At 40.1% G+C, this 25,815-nt stretch overlaps 1 protein-coding gene across 3 annotated transcripts in view; it reads right to left on the bottom strand.

Moving 5' to 3' along the window:
* Positions 1–25,815, bottom strand: part of SPAG6 (sperm associated antigen 6) — a 63,866-nt gene that overhangs the window by 24,680 nt on the left and 13,371 nt on the right. Inside the window, exons 2-4 of one of the 3 annotated variants that reach the window (XM_027073611.2) lie at positions 23,446–23,479; positions 19,535–19,701; positions 15,755–15,938 (exon numbers count right to left, since the gene is read on the bottom strand). In XM_027073611.2, the coding sequence (XP_026929412.2) occupies positions 15,755–15,938; positions 19,535–19,696 (346 nt within the window). In that variant the 5' untranslated portion in view covers positions 19,697–19,701; positions 23,446–23,479. Of the gene's footprint in view, positions 1–15,754; positions 15,939–19,534; positions 19,702–23,445; positions 23,498–25,815 lie in introns of those variants that run through there. The other 2 variants (XM_027073610.2, XM_027073608.2) reach the window with 2 other exon arrangements.

Below are 25,815 nucleotides of genomic sequence, written 5' to 3'. Positions count from 1 at the left end.
CGTCCGACTTCGGCTCAGGTCACGATCTCGCGGTCCGCGGGTTCGAGCCCCGCGTCGGGCTCTGTGCTGACAGCCCAGAGCCTGGAGCCTGTTTCGGATTCTGTGTCTCCCTCTTTCTCTGACCCTCCCCTGTTCATGCTCTCTCTGTCTCAAAAATAAATAAATGTTGGAAAAAAAATTTTTTTTAATAAATAAATAAATAAACGCATTTTCGACTTAGGATCTTTTCCGTTCACAATGGATTTGTCAGGACATAACCCTGTTGTAAGTTGAGAAGGTCTGTAATGGGCTGCACGTTTTGTTTCGAGACAACAGAAGGATCAGTTCATCTATGTGAATGTTCACTTTTTTTTTTTAATGTTTCCTAAGAGTAACGATATGTGGTAAACCGTTAATAAACACTGAGGTTCTTTTTTAAAAAATCGATTATCTTTGTAATTCCCATGCATTTTATCCTTTTCTTGACTTGCTGTTAGAGTGCCATACCCTCCTTTTCCTGAACTCTATCGTGTTAATAGTAAATGTTAATAATAATAATAAAAGTCTATAATGTTAATAATAAAGCAAACTCTGTTCTTCTGACTTGTTACCCAATCCCAACCAAAGCTGTTCTCTTTTTTAGTTTTTTTTTTTTTGTTTTTTTTGGTTTTTTTTTTTTTTTGTTTTTTCTGAGAGAGAGAGAGAGAGAGAGAGAGCCTGAGTTGGGGAGGGGCCAAGAGAGATGAGGGACAGAGGATCTGAAGTGGGCTCTGTGCTAAAGATTCTTAACCAACTGAACCACCCCGGCGCCCCCCAAGCTGTTCTCTATTCTGTCCAGAACAGTGATGTTAAATGTGAGGAAGGCCGGGGATGGCCCTGGAGAAAGACTTCCCACAACATGGATGGAGCCGACTAATCCTGTCCTTGAGACTTCATATACGTCACATCTCCAAATGGATATGGTCCTATACAAACTGGGATCAGACACACGTCGTTATTTGCGAATGCTATCATTCTACTACCTTCATATACACAAGGGATAAGACAGTGCCTAGACAGGTAAGAACACATTAGGCCGGGGGGCACCTGGGTGGCTCAGTTTGTCAGTTCGAGCCCCGCGTCAGGCTCTGCGTTGGCAGTGAGGAGCCTGCTTGGGATTCTGTCTCTCTGCCCCTCCCATGCTCACTCTCCGTCTCTCTCAAAGAAACAAACATCAAAAAAACACAGTAGGCCTAGAGGATGCACACTGTGCCATATTACACACACTACAGATGGTTTCATCCTGCCTCTGTCACTACTCTTTTTCCCATGGCGTAGCCTTCTCCTTTCCCTACTCCTGCTGTCTCTGGCCTTTCTGTGCCAGTCACTGTTGGTGTCCACCCAGTAGCCTTTGTCAGCCGGGGCCTGAGGAGAAGTCAACTAGAAGCATCTGTGAAAGGTTTTTCTCTGTCATAAATGGATACACAGGAGGAGGAAACACCGACTCTTTGCTGGACATGGGCAAGTGTACGAATGACATCTGGAACTCCTACATCCATCTTGCAACTATGACGGAAGAAATCGCCAATATTCTGAGGATGGCTGAGCACAAAAATGAAAAACATCTGGGTCCTCCATGATACTGTTCGGCTGCATAACCAACCCCGGAACTGCCCTGACTCTGAACTTGTGTGCCACGTAAACTAAAAAATGCCCTTATCGGTTAGGCCGTTTGTACTTGATATTCTGTAGCTTAGAGCCAAAAACATCCTGGCATAATCCCGTCCTCTCTCCTCCTCGGTAAATGTACGTATTTTCCTCTCTTCCTCTGGTTGTCAGGTGTTCATGAAGTGCTCACGGAGTGAGAGAAACTTGGCCGGATCTTGGGGAAGCAGAATAAGCCACTGTTCTGTCCTAGCAGACTTAGCCCGGGGCGAATGCACGAACAGACCCCTGCAAGTGCGGAACTAGGAGTCAAGTCTGTGGCGTGGCTGGGGAAAATGTACACGGGGGGTCCCAGGCAATGCCTCCCACATCACTTCCTTCTCCCCTTTTCTTTTGTCCTGTGCTTTTCTACCCTGAAAAGAGCAGCCTTTGTAACCAATGCACAGCACATTCTGGTACATTTAAAAATCACTTCCCATAGGAGAAATTTCATGGGTTCATTTTTAAGTCTAATTTGAAAATGAATTTTGGTTCAATTAATTATCCTACTTACAAAATCAAAGATTGATACATATAGCCTCAGGTGCTCATTAAAGTTTTGACCAGAAGAAAAGCAGCGAGTCAAGAAATTTATCTTAGTGCCTGAGAAGAGCCTCATTTAAAATTTTAACTAAATCTTCAAAACTTAGTTTTTAAAAAGTAAATCGTCTACTAGGCAATAACGTTCACCATAATCATTACCGTTAGATAATAAGCGAGATTGGAAGCAGTTATACAAAGAAAGATGCAGAGGGACACCTGGGTGGCTTGGTTGGTTAAGCGTCTAACACTTGGTTTTGACTCAGGTCGTGATCTCACAGTTCGTGGAATCATGTCCCGCGTCAGGCTCCTTCTGACAGCGTGGAGCCTGCCTGGGCTTCTCCCCCTTTCTCTCTCCTTCTCTCACTGCCTCTCCCCCACTTGCACATGTTCTCTCTCTTAAAAGATAAATAAACTTTAAAAAAAAAAAAAAGGATCATGGAAAAACTGAGAGGCAGAAGTGTGAAGAGTGACCCACACTGGCATTCCCACGCTGGCAGCACAGAGCCTGATGCCGAGCTCGATCCCATGAGATCACGACTTGAGCCAGAACAAGAGTCAGATGCTTAACCAACTGAGCCACCCAGGCGCCCCTCGTGGTCATTTCTAGTAACATGTATATATGTGGCTGATGTGCATACAATTCTTTAAATATTAACAACATGAAATTTGGGGGTGAGAACTCCTTGCTTCTTACACAGTTGCTTTTTCTTAAGAATTGCATTCCGTGCTGTTCTCAGGATCTGGGGTTTTGTTTCTTCTTTTTCCTAACAAAATAAAGGCCGAACTTGTAGTCCTCTCTCACTGACAGATGTGAAGTGTTACAACTTAAATGGGTCAAAATCTTTTTTATAAGATTATTCATTTATTATTTCTGAGAGAGAGAGAGAGAGAGAGAGAGAGAGGGAGAGAGCACGCACACAAGTGGGGGAGGAGCAGAGAGAGAGGGAGACACGGAATCCCAAGCAGGCTCCAGGCTCCGAGCTGTCAGCAGAGAGCCGGGCATGAGGCTTGAACTCGTGAACTGAGAGATCATGACCTGAGCTGAAGCCGGACGCCTAGCTGACCGAGCCACCCAGTCGCCCCTGGATGAAAATCTTTCATTTAGAAAAATCAAAAAAGCTTAGTACACTTTAATATTAAAACAAAAAGGGACACAGCATAAAGGGAGGACTTCCAAGGATGACAACATTCGTAAGATTAGTGCTGTCTCGAGCTGGCCGAACGGAAGAGTAGAAATGGCTTTATGTTGTGGCCAGAAGAGGACAGGAACGCCCGTCAGTGTATATAACAGGCATGGCTGTTACAGGTCAAATAGAGAAATCGGGCAGAAGTGCTCACAGTGGCCTCAACCCCTCAACTCGTCTCAATTGCGGCGGCTGGCTGTTTGTTTAGATCTGGGGTGGTAAACTCACGTGTCCACAGGGCCCAGGAAGGTAACTAAAAGAAATGAAGTCAGAGGGGTGAGAAAAACACGGGGAGGGGAGGCAGCAGGAAAGTGGAAAAGGCTATGCACTGACTACAAGCAGTGGCGATCCCTTAGCCTCCGCCCAGCGTTGCCACGTAGGGATAAAGGCCTCCTGCTGTCAGATCTCGGGATTTTTCGAGAGAGGCCAGAAATCTGATCGTTAATGTGAAACCGCCTGGTTTTTAAGTATTGGCAACTTTTTCTTTTCTTCCCCCCCCCCCCCCCCCACTCTGTGAGACAATATGGCGCAGGCCAAACAAAACACATCCGTCCGTGGGCCCGCTGCAGCCTGCAACCATCATTTCACAACCCTGGGCTTCAACTTTGCACCCTCTAAGACGATCTGTGGGGGGCTTCCTGGATGTGGAAAGGTAATGTGGTTTCTGCCTTTGATTCTTGAAGTCGTATCCTGGAGTCATAAAAGACCCACTGGAAATGAGATGAAATGAAAATTTCAGAGGTGAATTCCAAGAAATTGATGAAACCCTAAAAACTGGCCTGCAAAAAAAGAATCTAAATATATGTCATGATACTTAACTAATTTTCTGCTCTTAATGTGGATACAGGAGAGAAGAGTTTGAGCAAAATTAAGCGTTCTATCAGGTGAAGTCATAAAAAGGACTCAAGAGGCAGAGGCACTCCAGAAGGAAAAAATAAATGTATTTATTTAGCACACTAATTGAGAAATTATTAGGCAAACACCTCAGGAACACTAATTTCTTTTAACTGTATTGCTTTTTAAATTACTTTGCAAACACCACTTTTAAATCACTGTTTCTAGGGGTGCCTGGGTGGCTCAGTCGGTTAAGCGGCCGACCTCGGCTCAGGGCATCATCTCGCGGTCCGTGAGTTCGAGCCCCGCGTCGGGCTCTGTGCTGACAGCTCAGAGCCTGGAGCCTGTTTCAGATTCTGTGTCTCCCTCTCTCTCTGACCCTCCCCCGTTCATGCTTTGTCTCTCTCTGTCTCAAAAATAAATAAACATTAAAAAAAGTTTTTTTAAAAAATCACTGTTTCTAAACCCTACAAAAAGTTCCATTTTGTTTCATTAAAAAAAAAAAAAGAAAGTCATGGGTCACCATTTCTTTGCACTTAGGTGGCTGTGTTTATCCATTTAAAGAGAGGAGGGTTTTTTTGCATCTGGCTCTAAAATGTATCATCATTTCTTCAAAACCTTTTTTTTTGCAATAAAGCAGGTTAAAAATACATTTAAAATTTGGCCACCACTTATGTTAATCTTATGTTGTAATAATCAGTCACCCCCAATTTTTCATAATTTGGTAAAATTATAGTAAAAGCAAATACGGTGTGGGAAGATTGCCAGAGCTGGTTTTCTACTGACTCTACTCCAGTATGATTTGAGGAACGTCACTTCCAAAGTAAAATAAATTTCTCCTGGTTTTGGTCTAGCCCAGCTAATCCACCGCTTACTTAGTTATCTACTGCTATGTAACAAATCACACCAGCTTAGCTGCTTAAAGGGGAAACATCTACTGTGGCCTAGTTTCTGTAGGTGGGGAATCAGGGAGTGGCATAACTGGGTGGTTCAGGCTGGGGCCTTTCACCGGGCTGCAGTCAAGACGTCAGCTAGGCCTCCGGTTATTCGGGGCTTGATTGGGTCTAGAGGAGCTGCTTCTAAGCACACTCGTGGGAAGGTTGGAAGAAGCCTTCATCGGTTCCTCCCCATTTCTGGGGCCTTTCCAGAGGCTGCTTAGGAGGAGGCCTCTCCCAGAGCGGATGATCCAAAAGGGAGAATCCAAGACCTTTCATGATCTGACCGTCCAGAGCCTTTCATGATCTGACCGTCACTTCTGCTGTGGCTCACTGGCAAAATGTGGGAGGAGGCAACGCAAGGAGGTGAGCAGGAGGAGGTGGGCATCATTGAGGGCTGGGGGTGGGGGGCCTCATGGAGGCTGGATTTATTCCTCATCAGTGCATCTGAGAGAGACGACATCCCTCCATAGGGAACAAGGCCCATGATAACTCTGATTCTGAGCTGAGAGACAGACATCTCGCACTGCAGGTGGGAGGGAGAGAAAGGTGCAGAGGGAATTTGCATGTTATTATGAAAAGGTCTAACATATGATTTTTCTTTATCTTCCCCACCGCACAGATGATATTTTTCCCACTCTCATTATTTCCACACCACTTCTTTCCAATCTTCAGAGCCACTGGTCTAAACTGTACACATGGGTTGAGTGTTTGAGAGATGAAGGGTTAACATACATACACATGCTTTGAAGGTTAAATAATTCTGGCTCCTTTAAAAAGTCAAGTGAGTCAAATAAGCCATTGATCTGGAGTTAATGGTGCCGTAGAAAGAAATTACAATCAGCTGGGATGGATGGCACACTTACAAGGCTCCAACATAACCAGCAGCTTCAAAATAAGGCAAAGGACTGGAGACAAGAGAAAGAAAGAGAACGTGGGAAACAAGACAGACTCGGGTATGGCCTTGGAAGTTAATAGGTAACATAAGATTTAAAGCAATTTTTAAAACCCCCATTTTGGCAATTTTTAGTGTTTGACTTATAACTACTTCACAGCTAGGACTCAGCCGAGTGGAAGAAGGAAAAAAACTCCATGCAGGGGGTTTGTAGTGCTCTGTCCGTGAAGAAACTGATCTTAAATTACTTAGATATTTTACAAAATACACTTTTTGTATCTAGAAATGGATTCATTTGTTTCCCAGCCGTTGGATAGGTATGTACTGTTGCAGGCATGGTCGTGGTTTCGCTCTGCCTACAATTTTGCATCCTGCATCACCAAGAGAAAACTGACACGGAAAGTGTGCATCTTGTTATCCAGACTTCACTGGCGTTCTTTCTTTGCTCCAGCCCAGTTTTAGGTAAGCGCCTGCCTTCAAGGAGCTCGGGCTGACAGAGGAGGCCAGAGAGCAAAGGGCTGCTGGGGTGCTGGTGGACTCTCTCCAAGAACACGCAAAGAGGAGACAGCAGAGGGACACAAATGACATACTGGGTGATTAGAAGGTTGCCTAGATGCTTTTGTGAAAGTGGTCCCTGGTCCGTAGCTCTTGCTGTGGCTCCCTCTGGGTGGTTCCTAGAAGCTGCCCGTGGGTGCCCACTGCTCACTTTTATTCCTGAGGATCGATGCAGCCCAGCACTTTTAATCACTGCATAATATCCCACCGAGGAAATACATGCCATAATTTACTTAACTATCCCCCTGCTTTGGGACATTTGTTCTGCTTGATTTGGGTTTGGGTTTGGGCCATTACAAAGCACAGTGTGGTGAACCCCTCCTTGTGCATTAAGATTATTGATTGGTTATCTATTGCTGTGTCACAAATGACCCAAACTCAACAGCTTCAAACAACATCATCCGCTACGCCCCATTCTCTGTGGGTCAGGAATCCAGAAGCAGCCTAGCCGAGTGGTTATGGCTCCAAGTTACTCAGAAAGTTGCTGCCACTCTGTCAGCTGGGGTCACAGTCATTTGAGGGCACAACTGGGGGAGGACCCGCTTCCGAGCTCACTCAGCGGAGTGTGTTTTTTGGGAAGCTCCAGCTCCTAGCTGGTTGTCGGAGACCTCAGCTCCTCACCATGTGGCCCTTTCCCTAGGCTGGCTGTCCAAGTGTCTTTGGGTCACAGCAGCTGGCTTTCCCCGGAACAAGTAATGGGATACAGAAAGGGAGAGAGACCCTGGAAAGAAGCCTCAATCTTTTATAGCTGGTCAGCTATTCTCAGAAGTAACCTACCATCACTTCCACCGTATTCCAGTGGTCACACAGACCAATCCCACAGACCAATCTCCCAGCAGGAGAGAACTACACAAGGGTGTGAATATCAGGACACACGGCCTCTGAGGGGCATCTTGGAGGCTGGCTACCACTGGTCACACGTACATCTAGAATTCCACAGGATATACAAACACACATGCATGCATAGGTATGTGCGTTCATGTGTGTATTTACCTATGAGAGTGGCCCAGGGGTGCAATTACTGGGGGGAAGAGTGTTGACATTTTTTCGGGTTCTTGATATTTTTGGCTTCACCACGTGAAACTGTTTTTGTTCCGTCAGAACCAACTGAATATAGGCAATTTCATCCAGGTCAACCTAATACAAGCCAACCTCGAATGTACCGCAATCTTGTTTATTTTACAGGTATATGTCTCCACCACCCTGTCTCACCACGTGGGAGACTGGCAGTCTGGCCACTCATTTTATAAAGTACATTGTAGTCCTTACGTCGAGTAAGTGACTGCTCAAAGTCGAATCGTCATTTACTTCTCCCCAAGTGGTATTTTTAGTTCCAAATTCCTAACTTACTGCATACTACAGTTTAGTTACACTGATTAAAAAACACGAAAATTATGGATGACTTTTTAAGACCACAGCATTGCCACTATATTGCCTTTTAACAACCACAAAGCAGAGGCACGCTAATTCTAAGTCAGCACTGTCCAACAGGAATGCGGACCATGTGTATAATTTAAAATTTTCTAGTAGCCACATTTAAAAAGCAAAAAAAGAAGTAGGTGAAATTAATTTTAAAGAAATACATTATTTAATGCAATATATCCAAAACATTATCATTTCAACATGTGGTCAGCATTTTAAAACTTTAACAAGATATTTCACATTGTTGTTGTTTTTTTTTTTTTTTTCCATATCAAGTCTTGGAAATCTAGTGTGTATTTTGCACTTACGATACATCTCAGTTCAACTACTAAATTTTCACTAGAAATACTCGATCTGGGGGCGCCTGGGTGGCTCAGTCGGTTAAGCGGCCGACTTCGGCTCAGGTCATGATCTCGCAGTCCATGAGTTCAAGCCCCGCGTCGGGCTCTGTGCTGACAGCTCAGAGCCTGGAGGCTGTTTCAGATTCTGTGTCTCCCTCTCTCTCTGACCCTCCCCCGTTCATGCTCTGTCTCTCTCTGTCTCAAAAATAAATAAACATTAAAAAAAAAAAAAAGAAATACTCGATCTGTATTTAGATTTCAAAAAGTTTACGGATGAAAAAGTAGATTTATATACCCAAGTTGTTTCAGTCATGCCTAAAATATTCCCAGTACTTGAACTGGTTATCAATTTTTTAATTTATATTAATTAGAAGTAGATAAAAATTTAGTTCCTCAGATGCCCTAGCCACAATTCAAGTATGCAATAGTAGCCTGTGATGAATGCACTACCATATTGGTAAAACTGTAGTTTAAAATCAAAGGATGGGGCGCCTGGGTGGCTCAGTCAGTTAAACATCTGACTTTGGCTCAGGCCGTGATCTCATGGTTCGTGAGTTTGAGCCCTGCACTGGGCTTTGCACTGACAGCATGGAGCCTGCTTGGGATTCTCTCTCTCCCTCTCTCTCTGCTCCTCCCCTGCTCACACACATACACACACACACACACACACACACACACACACACACACAATCTCCCTCTCTCTCTTTCTCTCAAAATAAATAAACTTAAAAATCAAGTCAAATCAAAGGAGATATAGAGAAATGGCCAGTAATAGAATTATCACACAAATAGTTAAACAACTGCAGTTAATAGCTTTCCAAGGCCAGAGGTCCTATCTCGCGCAAAATGCTTTGGTGCAATTAACTTATACTACATCTTTATAGGAAGCTGCTTCATTTATCTAAAGGCACAGATGAGAGCAAAGTGGGCTAAAAAGTTAACTGTGCAAAATCAGCCAGACAACGTGGTAATTATACAGTAACTATTTTCCCTGTAGACAATGGATTTTAAAATTTATGGTAAGATAAGATAATGAACATAACTTATTCAAAGTAGAACTTTTTTTTTTTTTTAAAGTAGGCTTCACATCCAGCACAGAGCTGAATGTGGGGCTTGAACTCACCACCCTGAGGTCAAGGATCGGATACTTAACTGACTGAGCCACCAGGTGCCCCTCAAAGTACAATTCTTATACTAACAAAGCTCTGAGCCTTTAATAAGTGAACTCTTGTAGATGTTTGTGAAATGCTTAATTGCAGTACTTGCAAATATCAAATACACTATGACTAATGTACTTCTAGAAATTCAAATGTAAATAAAAGAGTGTTTTTACCCTCAACATCTAAAAGGTGTTAGAAGGTTTTATACACTAGTGATTGGAAAATAAACCAAGTTTGAAAAACAATTTTGTTCAAACCCAAAAAATAAGTTCTGATATCCTGTTCAAACTGGTAAGATACAAATACCCTTCTCTCTATCCACTCAGCACGCAATTTCATGACATTTCTTGTGCAGGTATTTGCAACCGATAGAAAACAAAGCCTCAGACTAAAAGAATATTAGGTGGAATCAGGTAGAGGAAGTATTCTGGTGGGTAGAGGGCTTTCCTTTCTCCTGAAACTGTACTATCAATGTTACCCTTTTCTTATTTCTATGCCCAAAGTCTGTCCAGTGCTTATCTGGATGTAACAATGTTCTTAAGAAGGATATAAACATTGCCCTTTCTGCAATGCTACAAAAAGCATAACCCGTAATTCTTTTCCTTGGTCCAACTTAGAATCACCCAGTGTATTATCTGTACTCTTAAGACCGTATTGTACATTTCTGTCCAACGTGCCCAGCTGTCTGCATGACCTTTATGCTCATCTATATCAATATTTCTATCTTATCATAAGCTCCTACAGGTAAGATATTAGCTGACTTACTTTACTTTGTATAGTCAGGAAGACGTGCTAACATTCCGCATAAGTGACTCAGAGACTTTTCGATGATTATAGTGATGGTGATGGTGATAAAGAAATTGTTTGCTAGCCTCATATATGAAGTTATAGGTCTCAGTGACTCAGGAATCTGAGATTACAGAATTATATGGTATTGTTGTATATTCTGAATTCTTAAAAAAAATGCACAAAAAATCTCAGAAGGTTTTATCAACCAAGAGTTTATAACTTTAAAAATTACAATAAACAAAAATACAGGAGAATTCACAACCTATTTTTTCTTTTACTAGCACACACACTAACCCTAGAAGTGACTAACAAATTAGGTAACTACTGAGTAAACTTATAATTAAAGTGTTACTTTAACACATTTGGCCTCCGTGCCAAAAGAAAATACACATTTGTTTTTGCTTTATCTTTTTTCACGACCACTTAAATAAATAGAAAAGTTATTTGTGGAAATCAATGTTAGGATCAAAATAGTTGTAACATGTAATGCATATAATCCCATATACATCATTTGCCTCCATGCGTATATGTTCCTCAACCCCTCCAAGATAAAATAAGTTGTAAAAAGAAAAAGTTCAGAAATCAACATTATTATCTACAAGCACCAGTAAAGACAGTTGTCTATAGGGTTTTTTTAAATAACTTTTAAAAATTTAAATCCAACGTAGTTTACATACAGTGTGATAATGGTTTCAGGAGAATTTAGTGAGCCATCACTTACATATAACCCCCAGTGCTCATCCCAGCAAGTGCCCTCCTTCATGCCCATCACCCATTTACCCATCCCTCCACCCAACAACCCCGCCAGCGGCCCTCAGTTTGTTCTCTGTATTTACGAGTCTCTTATCGTTTGCCTCCCTGTTTTTAGCTTATTTTTTCTGCCTTTCTCTATACTCATCTGTTGTGTTTCTTAATAAGTCAGTCAGAGAAAGCCACAGCGTATGATCCACTCATATGTGGAACTTAAGAAACAAAACAGGTGAACATAAAATAATTTTTAGTTACCAGGCTTTAGTCCCCTTCGCCCCACCACCCCCCCTCCTCACGGTACAAAGTCCCTAGTTGTCTCAGAGATGTGTCCCTAACGTGGATTTTTCAAAGGTAAATTACTGCTGCCTGAGCCTGTTCCACAGGATTTAGCCCACGGGTATTTACAGAAGGGTGACATGAGCGGCATTTGCAAAAATTTTCGATTTTTAAAATTCTTTTCTCTCTTTATCATTTCGTCATGCTGCACGAGGCGGAAAAGAATCAGGCTGGCCAGCTTGGTCTGGATTCCTCCCTCATATCATCTGCTTAGCAAATAGGGGATAATCTACTAAATGTTTCTGTAGTGCCCAAACCAGCCAGTTCCTGTCAGCGCTGCTCCTCTGGCCGCCGCTGTCCCCTCCCCTGACGGCCACTGAGCTGGCATGGAAGTCTGTCATCTGATTTAGCCCTGTGGACGTCAGTCAAGTCTATCGGAGAAAGAGGAGTCACACATGTGGAAACCAGCCACCGGGGGGATTAAAAACAGAGGTACCTGGCAAGACTTTCAGATACAACAAGGAGCTGACGATGATGAGTGATGGGCTCTCATACGCTTCCTCGCACAATAAAAAGGAAGAATCTCTGAAAGGTTTTGAGTAATTGCCACGCGGTTCCACCATCGATTGCTGTCTGGCCAGAGTAAATCCTTCACCTCTCTCCTTCAGTTGCCTCATCTAGATAATTTAGGAATTATGTGAATCCTTCAAGTGTTCTAGAACACCTAACCAAATGTACCCTGTTCCTCTTGGCCAGGCCTGAGAACAAAGTTTGCTCTGAGATGGCGGGAGTTTACGGGAGACGGCCTATGTATCTAAAGCTCCCCAAATAAACACTTACCACTTACTTTTGAGCCCAAATGGGGAAAACCATTCCTATAAAACGCTTGCGGGGCTCCTCCTTCCTCACACGTGCAGCCAGGCTGTTGCTCTCACCTCGGTCCCACGTGCCACCCTCACTGCTGCCACACCCCGGACACGAGGTCACGGGAAGCTCTCCTCCACGAAGCTGCTGAACAGTGAGGAGGCCAGAGAGAGGCCGCCAGGGGGGAGCAGGGAAGCGGGGCCTGCCTGAGGGCCTGCGGGGAGCATGGCCAAGTGCCCTTTTGGGCCCTTCCGTGTAGAAGTCCTGCCCCTCAAGAGACCCGTGGTTCTTTCCTCCTCACCCCTCACGCTCCCCGTCCACACAGGCTGTGTGCCTCACTCCTTGTATCTCCCAAAGCAAGACTGGTCCTTGGAAACAGCGAGAGGGTGACGCCGATGAGGAAAATGTGTTAGCGGAACAATGCTGCAGAGTGGGAGAGACTAGCAAGAAGGAAGAAGAACCAATCTGAGAAGAATTTACCTCAGCTTTTACTAAAGAGCAGGAAAAAATATAAAGAAATAACTTATCTTCAAAGTGAGAGGTACATGGATCAGGTGTATTCAATAACTGGTGATTCAACCACAGAAATTTAATGACAGGATTTATACAGAATTAAAAACGACAACACCGTTTCAGGTTGTTCATCCCAGATCCCTTTGAATTATCTGTAAAATGCTTCCAAATCTACATATAGAAGCGCTTTCGGAAACTGTATTTTTCAATTTGAAAAAGTCAGATGATGCCTGTTTGACTAATTGTGTGCTGACTTTATTTTTGTTTCCTAGACACAAAGCGTTTTCCTTCTATTGCCCTTAAAGGTACACTTTGTTTCTCTTGTGTCTCCATGTAAGGTGTATATTTCCTGAACTGCCTAATAAAACATTTTACCGCTAATACTAAGAAGAAAACACTGAATGAACGCCCTCCCATCAATCTAACATATTCTATTTTTAGGAGATCATTGAAAAAGAAATCAGGTTATTTAGAGGTACACCATCTATTTCCACTGATTCAGGATGTGAATGATGACTTATTTTATCGCCTACTGGGTAACAATTCCCTTTCCTTCTGAGAAATCTATGCAGTAATCTCTTCTGGGAGCTTCTGGGTCCCAGGCCCCTAACTACTGTGAAATACTGAAATTATAGTGGGAATGCCATGTGGGAGCCAGATTATAGCAAGAAATTGGAATGGAATCCCTAAGACAGATCCTATTTATGAACTATAATCATTTAGCCTCAGACTCAACAAAAGGGAGAGATGAAAAGGTTGTCTATAGGCACCTGCCTGAGAGTGTTATCTGTCTGGCTGTCCCTCAAAGCTCCTTTGTATCATGTTTTCAGATACTCATGTTAGAATCCGTTTGCCATAAGTTCCTCTGAACAAACAAACCAAAACAAAAAACACAACATAAAACAAAAAACAAAACCCCAAACCTAAATATATTCATATAGTTCCCCCATGATAACCAGCTTCTAATTTAAAACACAGCCTTAGTTTCTTCAGTCAACATATATTAAAAAATAGTCCTAATGAGAATCTATTTGGAAAACCAAAATCCATCTATGGGGAGGAAATAATTTTAACATACGAATTCAGAATCATTTTAGGCATGACAATAGTTTTTCTTTCTTATTTTTGTATAATTTTCTTTCCTTTTTCTCTCTAATAGTGTCAGCATTTTAAGAACCAAATTAAACATCACCATGGGAGAGCCTCTTCCTGTTTCTGTTTTGAATTTCTTCTTCGGTGCTCTTTTAAGAAATATTTAGTGAAGCTGTTTACGGGCAGTGGTTAATACGGGCTTTGGAGTCAGACAGATGTAGACTCAAATTCTGGTTCCACAATTACCATAACTTCAGGTATCCTTTCTAAGTCATATTTCCTTCCTCTAACAGGGAAAGTAACACCTACCCTATGGGGGTAGCTGTAATCAAAAACAAGATAACGTATCTGGAGGACACTGCACAGAGCCGGGCACACAGTAATTACTCAATAAGTGATAGCCATTATTTTATGCATGCATACACATTGAAAAATCTGGAAAACAAAGAAAATGTATCTTGAATCCTATCACCCTAGTAACACAAACATGTATTTCTTTGTAATTTATGTCCACATAAAAACTTACTTTTATATTATTATAACTGCAGTACATAATTTTATATATTTTTTACATTATAATCATGTTTCCATGTTACCACGTAGGATTCGTAATTACCTTTTTAATTTGCCAAAGGAAATTCCATTAGGGAAACTACCCTAATTTAACCACTAAATTCCTGCCAAATATTTGAGGGGTTTTGATATTACAAATACTACTGCCATAACATTAACATGAATATAACTTTTGCATTCTGTGGAATTCTTTCCTTAGGATGAATTCCCAAAGCAGGCTTTTTAGAGTAACCACAAACTCTTTCATGGCTTAGATTAATCTTGCCAAACTGCTTTGCACAGGTTTATACAATTCGTAGTATCTCCACCAATGGGCATAACCATCATATCCTCTCCAACCTTCAGTATTAATACTAATATCTTAGATTTATTGAATATTTACCATGTGCCAAGTACTGACCCAAGTGTTTTGCATATATTATCTCATTGTGCTCACAACAGATCTCTGAAGTACCTACTGTTGGGTACCCTCTTCTGCAGATGAGGAAGTTAAGGTTCAGAAAATTTAAAAGCCATGTCCAAGGTCATGCAGAAACTAAATGGTAGATCTTGGACTCAAACTCAGATCCTGTCTAATGCCACAGTGCTCTTGACCATTTGGCTGTAATTCTGATTTACTCTTTTCCCCTCCCTAAGTAATAATAACTGGGAAAAGACATTTTCATTGATGTTTTAATATGCAGTTCTCTGACTACTAGAGAAGTTGGTCATTTTTACATATGTTTAAGACTGTGTTTTCTTGTTGTATTATTTGCTCATATTATTTAGCATCTTCTGGAAAGTGGTGGGGGCAATTTTATTCCCCATATAATCTTCACCCATCGGGTCTGTCAGCATAAACTTCACAGAAGAGGTCCAGCCCCCTTCTTGATGATGTCATTAAGCTGTCAGTTTATGAGAGAAAGTACTTCTCTTTCCCCTCCTTCCTGCCCAATATGGGCTCAATACACATATGTTCTAGAAAGTTATCATGTCCATATCTTTTCAACATTACTCGTTCACACAATGTGTCCCCCACCTAGTTTGGAGCACCCCTATCATCAGAGAGAGTAAAGATCCAAAACCCCCTGAAGGATGACAAACTAAAATTTTTTCACTGAACCAATTTACCAAGGTCTTTGAGAATCTGTCAATCTCTCACTCTCCTCATTCCCCGCTCCCTCTTTCCATCCTCACACTGCTCTTCAGCTGACTGGAGTAAAGACTGAAATGGGTAGGTTTTCCGTGAATTTATGATCTGAACAACTTGGCCGTCCTTCAAAACCTATCTCCCATAATGTATGGAAACATCATTAAAACTGCAAAACCCGATTTCCCTAAAAAAATCGAAATGTTAGTAATCCTGTTTTCAAATATGCTCCGTTACCTGCATTATGTCTTGCGATATAACCCAGTGCCCAGGCTGCAGCTTCCTTGACTCCAGGGTCAAAATCTTCCAGGCATATCACCAGTGTGTCCAGGGCTCCGCAATCCACGATCGCCTGAGCTAGTTGAGGAGAATGCTTCCCCACTGCTCGTAGCACAAAGGCGGCTGCTTTCTTGTAAAAACGCTACGATGATAAAGCAGACAAAACTCAGAGTGAATGAAGCGCTTATTAAACCAAAAGTTAAAATAGACGAAAACCAACATAAAAATGACATTAAATAAAGCTCAACAGCTTTTGAATACAACAGATAAAAAACATCCTGCAAAGTCACTCTTTTGGTGTTCCCGGATTGCTTTTTGTTCAGTGCTAAACTGAAACAATGTTAAGTCTTAAATTTCGTTTCAAATGTTTTATTCTGCAACATGCATTTGGAAATTGTATAAAAGAAAACATAAACATTGTATTTCCTACAAATGCCTAAAATGATGAGATTTTCTGTATCTGCATTACACTGAAAAGTAGTTGTTTGACCCAGGGGAACTCTTAGATTGTTAGCATGTGCAACAAAAATGTCCGCTGACAAATTCATTTCCTTTACTTGCCCTCAGTCTCTAAGCGTGGTAGGCCTTTCATGACCTCAACTAATCTTTCTGGTGTCCCAAGTTATCCTGAAATAACAACCGTGGTCTGGGATGCACTTACCAATCATCAGATAAACATAAAGGTGAAACACTTGTGATACATTTTAAAACTTTTCCTGGTAAATAAACTAGCCAAACAAGAGGATGTGTGATTTATCTCCTCCGAGAAAAAAAAAATATATATATATATATTTTTTAGTGATAAATACAAATGACTTGGTATTATGTGAATTTTACGTAATGCTTCATATTTGTAATATTTTCTATATAAAATTTTATCAGATTAAGAAATCATAAAATAAAACTGAAACACAAGGCTAACGTTTTTCTTCATATAGCTAAAAAATTTAAATGTATAGGAAGTATTTGGCTGTAACACTCACTGTTGTTTCATGGTTAGCATGACACATTAATGGTCTCTTTCTTCTATGAATAGAACCCAGGTAATCCCCTGTTTTGGATTCCAAGTTTCTATTTCTTTACGGTGACTACTGAAAGTGACCAGGTGACTACAGCACCTGTTTTGAAAGCCTGCTATTTACTTAGGCTAAAAGATTAAGATAAAATAAATATGATAGGAGAGAGAGAAAATATACCAAGTATACTTTAACATATTATCTTTCAAACATTGGCCTGTGTTGATGATATAAGAAATATGCTATGTTAATAAGGATGTTTTGATTTCATATCTTTCTTTAGTTTCTTAAAGGTTAACATAGACAGAGATTAAAATGTGTTATAAAGTCCAACTTTATGTCAGTGACTGATTGTAAAATAGATTATAGATTACGAAATAATACATTATACTTAATTAATAGATTTATTAGGGCATCGATAGTCACTGCTAACCACAGTGCCTATAATTCACGCCTTCTGATCTCATTTCCCCTTTCTCCTAATTTCCGCTTCTACAAATTCCTCTCTCTTCTCTCCCATTCCTCACCAAAAGAATTGCCTTAAAAAAAAAAAAAAAAAGCTACACCAGAGGACTTTATACCTCATAAAGCAGAGATTAAACCCTGTGAGAAGTGAGTTAAAGGACGGGTAGGCAAAGTGAATACTGCTTCACATTCTCACTTTCTCCTCACCTCTGCCCTGGCACTTTTTTGTCGCTTCACAGCTAGTGCACATTCATTCGCATCTAGAAACCTTCTACTGAGGACCTTCTTTGTGGGATACCAAAACACAGACCCTGCCCCAAAAGAAGGAGCCAAGAATCCAGGAAGAACAAAGTCTAACAGTGTTTGATGACAGAAGGAACACCTGTAGGAAAAACAAAATTTCTGAGACTCCTTGTAGAGATAAGACAAGCAGGAAATGAGTCTCCAGTCTCTAAAAAATAAGGCAAAAATGTGAACAACTGGGATTTATTTTTTTATTGTGATAAAATACACATATTATTTGCCATTTGAACCATTTTAAAGTGTAAAGCTCAGTGGCATTTTGCACAGTCACAGTGTTGTGCAAACATCACCATCTAGTTCCAGAATATTTTCCTCGGCCCAACAAGAAATCTCATACATGTTAAGGAGCCACTCCTCATTCCCCTGTCCCCACAGCCCCTGGCAACTGCTAATCTGCTTCTGTCTCTATGCATTTGCATATTCTGGATATTTCCTATAAACGGAGTCATGCAATACGTAGCCGTTTGTGTCTGGCTTCCTTCTCTTAGAGCAAAGGTTTATCCATGTTATAGCCTGTATCGATACCTCATCCCTTTTTATGACTGATAATATTCCATTATATGGATGTACAACATTTTGTTTATCTAGTCATTCTTTTGTTCTAGTGAATAACGCTGCTATCAACATTTGTGTACAAGTTTTGTTTGAACACCTGTTTTCAATTTTTTTTTGGAAATCTAACTAGGAGTAGAATTGCTGGGTCATGTGGTAATTGGGTTTAACTTGACTGCTTGACTGCTTTCTATAGCAGCTGCACCATTTTACACTCCTATCAGCGATGTGTGAGGCTTCCGATTTCTCCAAATCTTCACTAACACTTGTTCTGTTCTTTTCCTTTTTTTTTTTTTATGGCCATCCTCATAGGTAAAGTGATATCTTGCCGTGGTTCTGATTTCCATTTCCTAATGACTCATGTTACTGAGCATCCTTTCATGTTGGCTGGCTACAGTATGTCTTCTTTGGATAGATGTCTGTTCAAGTCTTTTGCCCATCTTTAAATTGGAAGGTTTGTTTTGGTTCTACGAATAGGAATTGAATCTTAAAAATGTGTCAAGAAATATATATCCTGGGGCACCTGGGTGGCTCAGTCCATTAAGCATCTGACTCTGGATTTTTGGCTCAGGTCATGATCTCACAGTTGTTGATTTCAGAGCCCTGCATCAAGCTCTATACTGACAGCACGGAGCCTACTTGGGATTCTCTCTCTCTCTCTCTCTCTCTCTCTCTCTCTCTCTCTCTCTGCCCCTCCTCTGCTCATGTTATTTCCCTCTCTCTCTCTCTCTCTCTGTCTCTCAAAATAAAGAAATACACTTTAAAAAAAGAAATATATATCCTTAGGTTATAAGAAACTAACAAAATGGAATAAACATACCAAGACCCTGCCTATAGAAAGATCCTTAACTATTATCAGGTGGCAGAGTACAGAACAAGATAGGAGGGAAAACATTGTGGCATTCGTAGATGACCCTGAAAAGGACTGACATGCTTGCATACTTGCTATAAAATGCTTTACCAAACCTTCCATTACACATATCCTCCTTCATTTTGTATGCTTCTATCCCCCTGCTTCCAAGCTGTCTCTTACAGTGTCCACTAACTAGATTTCATCTGCATGTAAGGATTGCTGAAAACAACTTTCCATTTGCCTAGGGGGCCATGCACCTAAGACTGATCCTACAAATTGAAGACTCCCATACAGAGAAATACTGCCTTATATACAATTCATTTACAAACTGTGTAATCTGTTTTCTTATATTAACAGTAATGGGAGAAAAACTGCCCGTCACTTCCAAAGTAAAATACCCTAAAGGTATTATTTATGTGCAGTTCAAAGAATTGAAGGTTATATTAACGTCCTAAAATTCTAATGCCCACAAGCTTGCAACTGTGCCCAAACTAGCAGATCTTTTAAATCTAAAAAAAATACGCATAACTTATTTTTTTTAAGTCTTACATTCTGTTCTGCCAATGAATAAACAAGCTGTGGAAGAATGTCGCCCTTCACGACTGCTTCTGCTAGGTCACCATTATAATTAGCCAGTCTCCCAAGAGCCAATGCAGCAGTCTGTTGAATTGTTGGGACCACATCCAGAAGAAGAGGCCTCAGCAAAGACATTACACCTGAGTTAAGTTATGAAAGAACAGAAGTCAGCAAAACTTAAATGAAAAAGCAAATATACAATTCAGCATTTGTGCAGATAAGAAAATTATGGGGGAAAAAATCAGTAAAAACACACAAAAACTTTTCACTAAAAACGAATGGGATATTTAGAGGCCTCTAACTGGCCAAGACAGAAAGTAATACAACCTCTAATTATCAAAGCATCAGCACAGCATGAAAACAAGAAAGGCTTTGGACTTAGGTTAAGAGTTTGAATCCCTGATTTGGCAAATAGTAGCTATGTGACCCAGTAGGACTGTCATGAGGAATGTGGAGAAAGACTGTGGAGTATGTAGTCTGATGCCTACCTAGCACATGGTAGGGGGGTGGGGAGGGGCGGGGGGATAGGTGTCCCCCAGCCTTTGTAAATTCTATCTTTTAGGGCTCAGTTCAGGTCCTTTCATCTCTGTGTAGTTTTCCTTCTGCCCCCCCCCCCCATTCCAACCGTTGGGTCTTTTCTGTGATTTCAACTAAACTTGAATGTATTTCAGAAATTTTATCAGGATCTATCTCAGAGCCAGGAGAGCTAGGGGGACCACTTGGCTGGGGCCTCACACTCATGAGGGGATGCAAATTCAGATTTCTGATATTAGTCTAAAGTAACAAATTCTTTGAGATAAGGAAGTATTTTGTATTACTAGCTCTCATAATATTTACTCTAGGGTTGAATACACAGTACGTATGTCATCCTCACAGCAATCATAGTAAAAGTTAGCTTGTGTTTATCCAGCACTTATTATATGCACACATTGTTTTAAGGATTTGTTTCCATTCACTGAATTCTCATAAAAAGTCTATGAAGTTGGCCCTATTAGTATGTCTATTTTACAGATGAGGAAATGAAGGCTGAGAAAGGTTAAGAAATCATCACAAAATTAATAAATGGTGGAGCAAGGTTAGAAATTCAGGCTTTCTTCATTGATAATTGCTGAATAAATGTGCACTGAAAGTTGAGGAGGTGAAGAAAGAGACATAAAAAATAATTGCATTTTGGTCATCTGATTGGATATTCCAACTCTTCCTATTACCTTTGCCTTACTGTAAAATACCCAAAATAGGTAACTGCTATTTGGGCTTTAATGATGCCGTTTTCTTTTCTTTTTTTTAATTTGTTTTTACATTTATTTATTTTTGAGAAACGGAGTGAGACAAAGCGTGAGCAGGGGAGGGGCAGAGAGAGAGGGAGAAACAGAATCTGAAGCAGGCTCCAGGTCCTGAGCAAGAGGTCAGCACAGAGCCTGATGTGGGGCTCGAACCCACGAACTGTGAGATCATGACCTGAGCCGAAAGTCAGACGCTCAACCGACTGAGCCACCCAGGCACCCTGAAGCTGTTTTCATCTAAGGTTATAAGAAAGGTAATGACAGAGTTCAAACTGGAACAAAATGCCCCTTGACTTTGTAAACTTTACTTAATTTGCAGCAGGGATTTAACTTGATTTTAATTACATCTTTTCTTTTAAAAACATACCACAGTGATCTAGAAAAGCAAATATTCTCCATATTCTTTTATAATGTTATATATATCCAGAAACACTTGAAATAGAATAAAAGGAAAACATTCATGATAACACTTAGGATTAGACCAAATTAAGATAAATAGTACTACCAAATAACATAAGCAGAGAATAATGGCACTGATCACATATACATGTCATGATGTGATCCGTGACTTTTCACAGTTTCCACTTTCATTTCATGATCACTTTTCTGGCTAGGGTGGCTTGGTGAGGTCATCCTGGATGAGACCACAGTTGCAAGTTTGAGTCCTACTCAAGCTAGTTAACTTTGCAGGCACGTCTACTCATGCCTCGGTCATAGTTCACGTTCAACAAATCAACATGTCTATGCTCGTAGGTGTTGCTAATACTACTAGCTATGCTTTCTATAGAGGGGCGCCTGGGTGGCTCAGTCGGTTAAGCGTCCAACTTCGGCTCAGGTCATGATCTCTCGGGTTGTGAGTTCGAGCCCCGCGGCGGGCTCTGTGCTGACCGCTCAGAGCCTGGAGCCTGCTTCGGATTCTGTGCGTCCCTCTCTCTCTGCTCCTCCCCCGCTCATGCTGTCTCTGTCTCTCAAAAATTAATAAGCATTCATTTAAAAAAAAATTATACTTTCTATAGAGGTGATTTCTGAAATATCTCACAACAAGAAGTTTAAAGTGCAGAAAAAGTATTAGGACTACCAAATGCTAACATGGGTTCTTTCTAGAAAGTTGGATTTAAAACAATTTGCTGACCTCTTCTTTATAGTTGCTTTCCTACTTTTTTTTTTTTAGTTTTTTAATTGTGGTAAAATATACATGACATAAAAATTACCATTTTAACCATTTTTAGTGTGCAGTTTAGTGTAATCACCACCACTGTCTAGGAACTCCCAAGCCGTTTTCCGCAGAAGCTACACCACTTTACATTCCCATCAGCAAAGTACAAGGATTCAACTCTTTCTACATCCTTACCTATACTTGTTTTGTTTTTTGTTTTCAAATAATAGCCATCCTAACAGGTGTGAAGTGTGCCTCAGTGCAGTTTTGATTTTCATTTCCCTAGCACTGATGACGGTGAGTGTCTTTTTATGTGCTTATATTGGTCATTGTACATGTTCTCTGTTGAAATGTCTATTCAAGTCATGTGCCCATTTTTAAATTGGGTTGGTTGTAGTTGTTGAATGTAACTTGATTTTTTAATAACAAATATGCATGGTTTTCAGTAAAATAAGGCAATACTCTAAAAAAAAAGAGCTAAATTTGTTAACATATATTTGAGGTTTCATAATAAATACAGTAACAAGGCCAAAAAATATAAAGTGTGTGTATGCTTTAGAATAGTTTTAAAAGAATCACAATTATGTTTCATGTTATTTTTTTTTCCTGATGATTCTGGTTATTTCCTTTTTTCCTCCTCCTTGGATATATATATGTGAAGGCAGTGGCCTATTGTCTTTTGAAATATAATTGGAAAATCTATACTGGCTTATTCATCCTAGAGATTTTGAATTAAGTCTGGAGAACTTTGAACTTTTATGTTGAAAAATTAAAGAATGAATTCATCTATCTTGGCCTATAATATTTCATTTAGTTGTGCTTATTATTATAGTATTTAGCTACTGTAGCATACGTCTCCCCGTTTCAGAAATTTTCAGTTTTTAGTTTTAGCAGTAAAATATTTTACCCCCTACAGGTATTTCCATATATTCAAAAGAATTGTTTGCTTTGTGTATGTTCTCCTCCATCCTTCTACCACAGCTGGCCCAGGAAAATTAAAATCAATAAACTGACACACCATTCCTTTCCTTCCACCCCTGTATTTAATATCCAAGTTAGGCTTCTATGCGGATGCCTCTGCTCTATCACTCTTTTCCGATATTCCTTGGTTCAGACGGTAGCACGATGGGACTTTTGAAAATTTTTACATCTATACACCTATAAAAGTTTAAAATATCTTTGTTTGAATAAGGTCATTTTTGTTAGAGAAAATATTGCCCCAAATTTCTAGCCCTTGAATTGCCTCTTAGTGCTTCATAATCATCAGTCCCCAGGGACACGTTTTTCTCCCTTACGCAGCTTAAGCATGGAAACTTCGTTATTCTCATTACAGGTCTGTGCTAAAAACACAGATAGTGATGCAAGAGGAACTAAGGAAGGAGGTAATAAGGGAGGGAGAAAGGAGAAAAGAAGCACATACAACATAAAAAGAAATTTTTCCTTACCTTCCTTTCCATTAGGAATCCATGGTGATTGGTCCTTGGTGAATGAATGCATGAAAATTTAGAACGCATAAATTACAGCAGTTTGAATAATGGCTGCAATCTCTGATAAGCAAGGTCTCTAGTGACAGCTAATGACCTCCCTGAGGTCTCTACTGAAGGAGCCAACAGGTACTATCTAATATTAAAAATAATTCACATATTATACTCTAATCTCTATAAAACGATTCTGTCTCCTCTATAAAAGCTGATTAAACGGTGTGAAATGTTTCTAAAATTTATAGGATAAATCTTTACAATCCCTCCCCTCCCAACTTTATCGCTTTGAGTTTCTTTTCTATTTTTCTTGTTCCAGTGCCATACTGTCTGAGCAATTAGACATTGCTTCTAATACCTACATTGCAAACCCAGTTATGCGAAAACAACAACAAAGACAACTTTGCTGACTGCCCACAGTCATTGGTTCAAAACATGGACCAGGGTTTACCGCCAGCAAGTGCTAGGATTACACATATGAGCAAAGACAGCTCCTCCTCTCAAGGAACTAATAATCTAGGGGAGCACATGGTAAATTAGACTCAAAAGAATCACAGCTCTTTTTTTTTTAATTCCTTTTAACACAACACAGGCCTAATGACTTTGACTTTGCACACCAATTACAGATGTAAACCGGGACGGAAATGTCAGACAAAAAAAAAAAAAAATCCCATTCTCTTATTAAATGTATATAATGTATATACATATCTGCTGTGCTTTATAAAGATATTTAACATCCCAACTTTGTTCCTTTAAAAACAAGTACCTGCAAACTGGGCCTTTGGGTCCATTGTTAAGCCCTAGTAAAGATTTCTGGTTACCCTAGTTACCTCTCACCTTCTTTGTGCTGCTTTTCAATTTTAAAAAATTTTATTTTTTTATTGTGGTAAAATATACATAACAAGATTGATTTTTAACCATTCTTAGGTGTACAATTAACTGTTGATTAAGTACAATTGTGCAACCATCATCACTATCATTTCCAGAACTTTTTATCATCCCCTAACAAACTCTCTAACTTCCCCTTTCCCCCTACCTCTAGGCTCCTGGTAACCTCTATTCTACTTTCCGTGTCTTATTTGACCTATTTTAGGTATCTCATATAGGTGGAACCATACAATATTTGTCCTTTTCTGTCTGACTTTTTTCACATAGCATAATGCTTTCAAGGTTCGGCCATGTTGCACCATGTTTTGGAATTTCTTTCCTTTTTAAGACTGGATAATATTCCATTGGATGTACAGACCTCATTTCGTTTATCTGTGCATCTGTTGACAGACATTTGGGTTGCTTCCACCTTTTGGTTATTTGAATAATGCTGCTATGAATGTGGATGTTCAAGTTTCCATTTGAGTCTCTGCTCTCAATTCTTTTATGTGTGTGTGTGTATAGTGTGTGTGTGTGTACACATACACATAAATATATGTGTATATTTCTGTACATATCCACATATCTATCTATCTATCTATCTATCTATCTATCTATCTATCTATCTATCTATCTATCTAAGGACAGTTGCTGGACCAAGTAGTAACTCTATGTTTAACTTTTTGAGGAACTATCAACTGTTTTCCAAGGTAACTTTCTATGCACCATTTTATATTCCTACCAACAAAGAGTTCCAGTTTTCCACATTCTCACCAGCACTTGATATTTGTAATTGTTGTTGTTTATAATAACCATCCTAATGGACATGAAATGGTATCTTGCTGTGGTTTGATTTGTATTTCCCAAATGAATAGTGATGTTGAGCATCTTTTCATGTGCTTATTGTCCACTTGTATGTCTTCTTTGGAGAAATGTAACCTATGTAAGCCTTTTACCCATTTTTAAGTGGATTTTGTTGTTGTTGAATTGTCGGAGTTCTTTATAGATTCTGAATATTAATCTCTTATCAGATATGTGCTTTGTAAATATTTTCTCCCATTCTATGAACTGTCTCTTCACTCTCTTGATGGTGTCCTTTGATGCCCTTGGCTTTTTAGACTTAAAGTGAAATGATTTCTACCATATATATTCTTTACTTTCCAACTTTACTCAAAATTACCATAAGCACAAAATGTTAAACGTTATAAATTTTACAAAGCTTTAAACATTTAAATTCCAACAGTAATCTAAAACATCTTCCTACATGACCATTCACTATGAAACTGCTGCTATAGTTCATTTAAGTTTTAGAAGTGATTTCTACATGCAATTAACGAATACACAGTAAAGGATTCACCTTAGACTGTCAATGTTTCCATCTGACTGGGGCATTCTGTTTGGGGTCCAATAAGAATGGAGAAGAAGCTTCATGCTTTAGAAATAGGACTCTCTTGCCCTGCTTGTTATATG

Source organism: Acinonyx jubatus, chromosome B4 (assembly GCF_027475565.1).
Source record: "Acinonyx jubatus isolate Ajub_Pintada_27869175 chromosome B4, VMU_Ajub_asm_v1.0, whole genome shotgun sequence".
NCBI lineage: Eukaryota > Metazoa > Chordata > Mammalia > Carnivora > Felidae > Acinonyx > Acinonyx jubatus.
The sequence above is the reverse complement of the archived record's forward strand: the minus strand, read 5'-3'. Positions and strand labels throughout refer to the sequence as shown.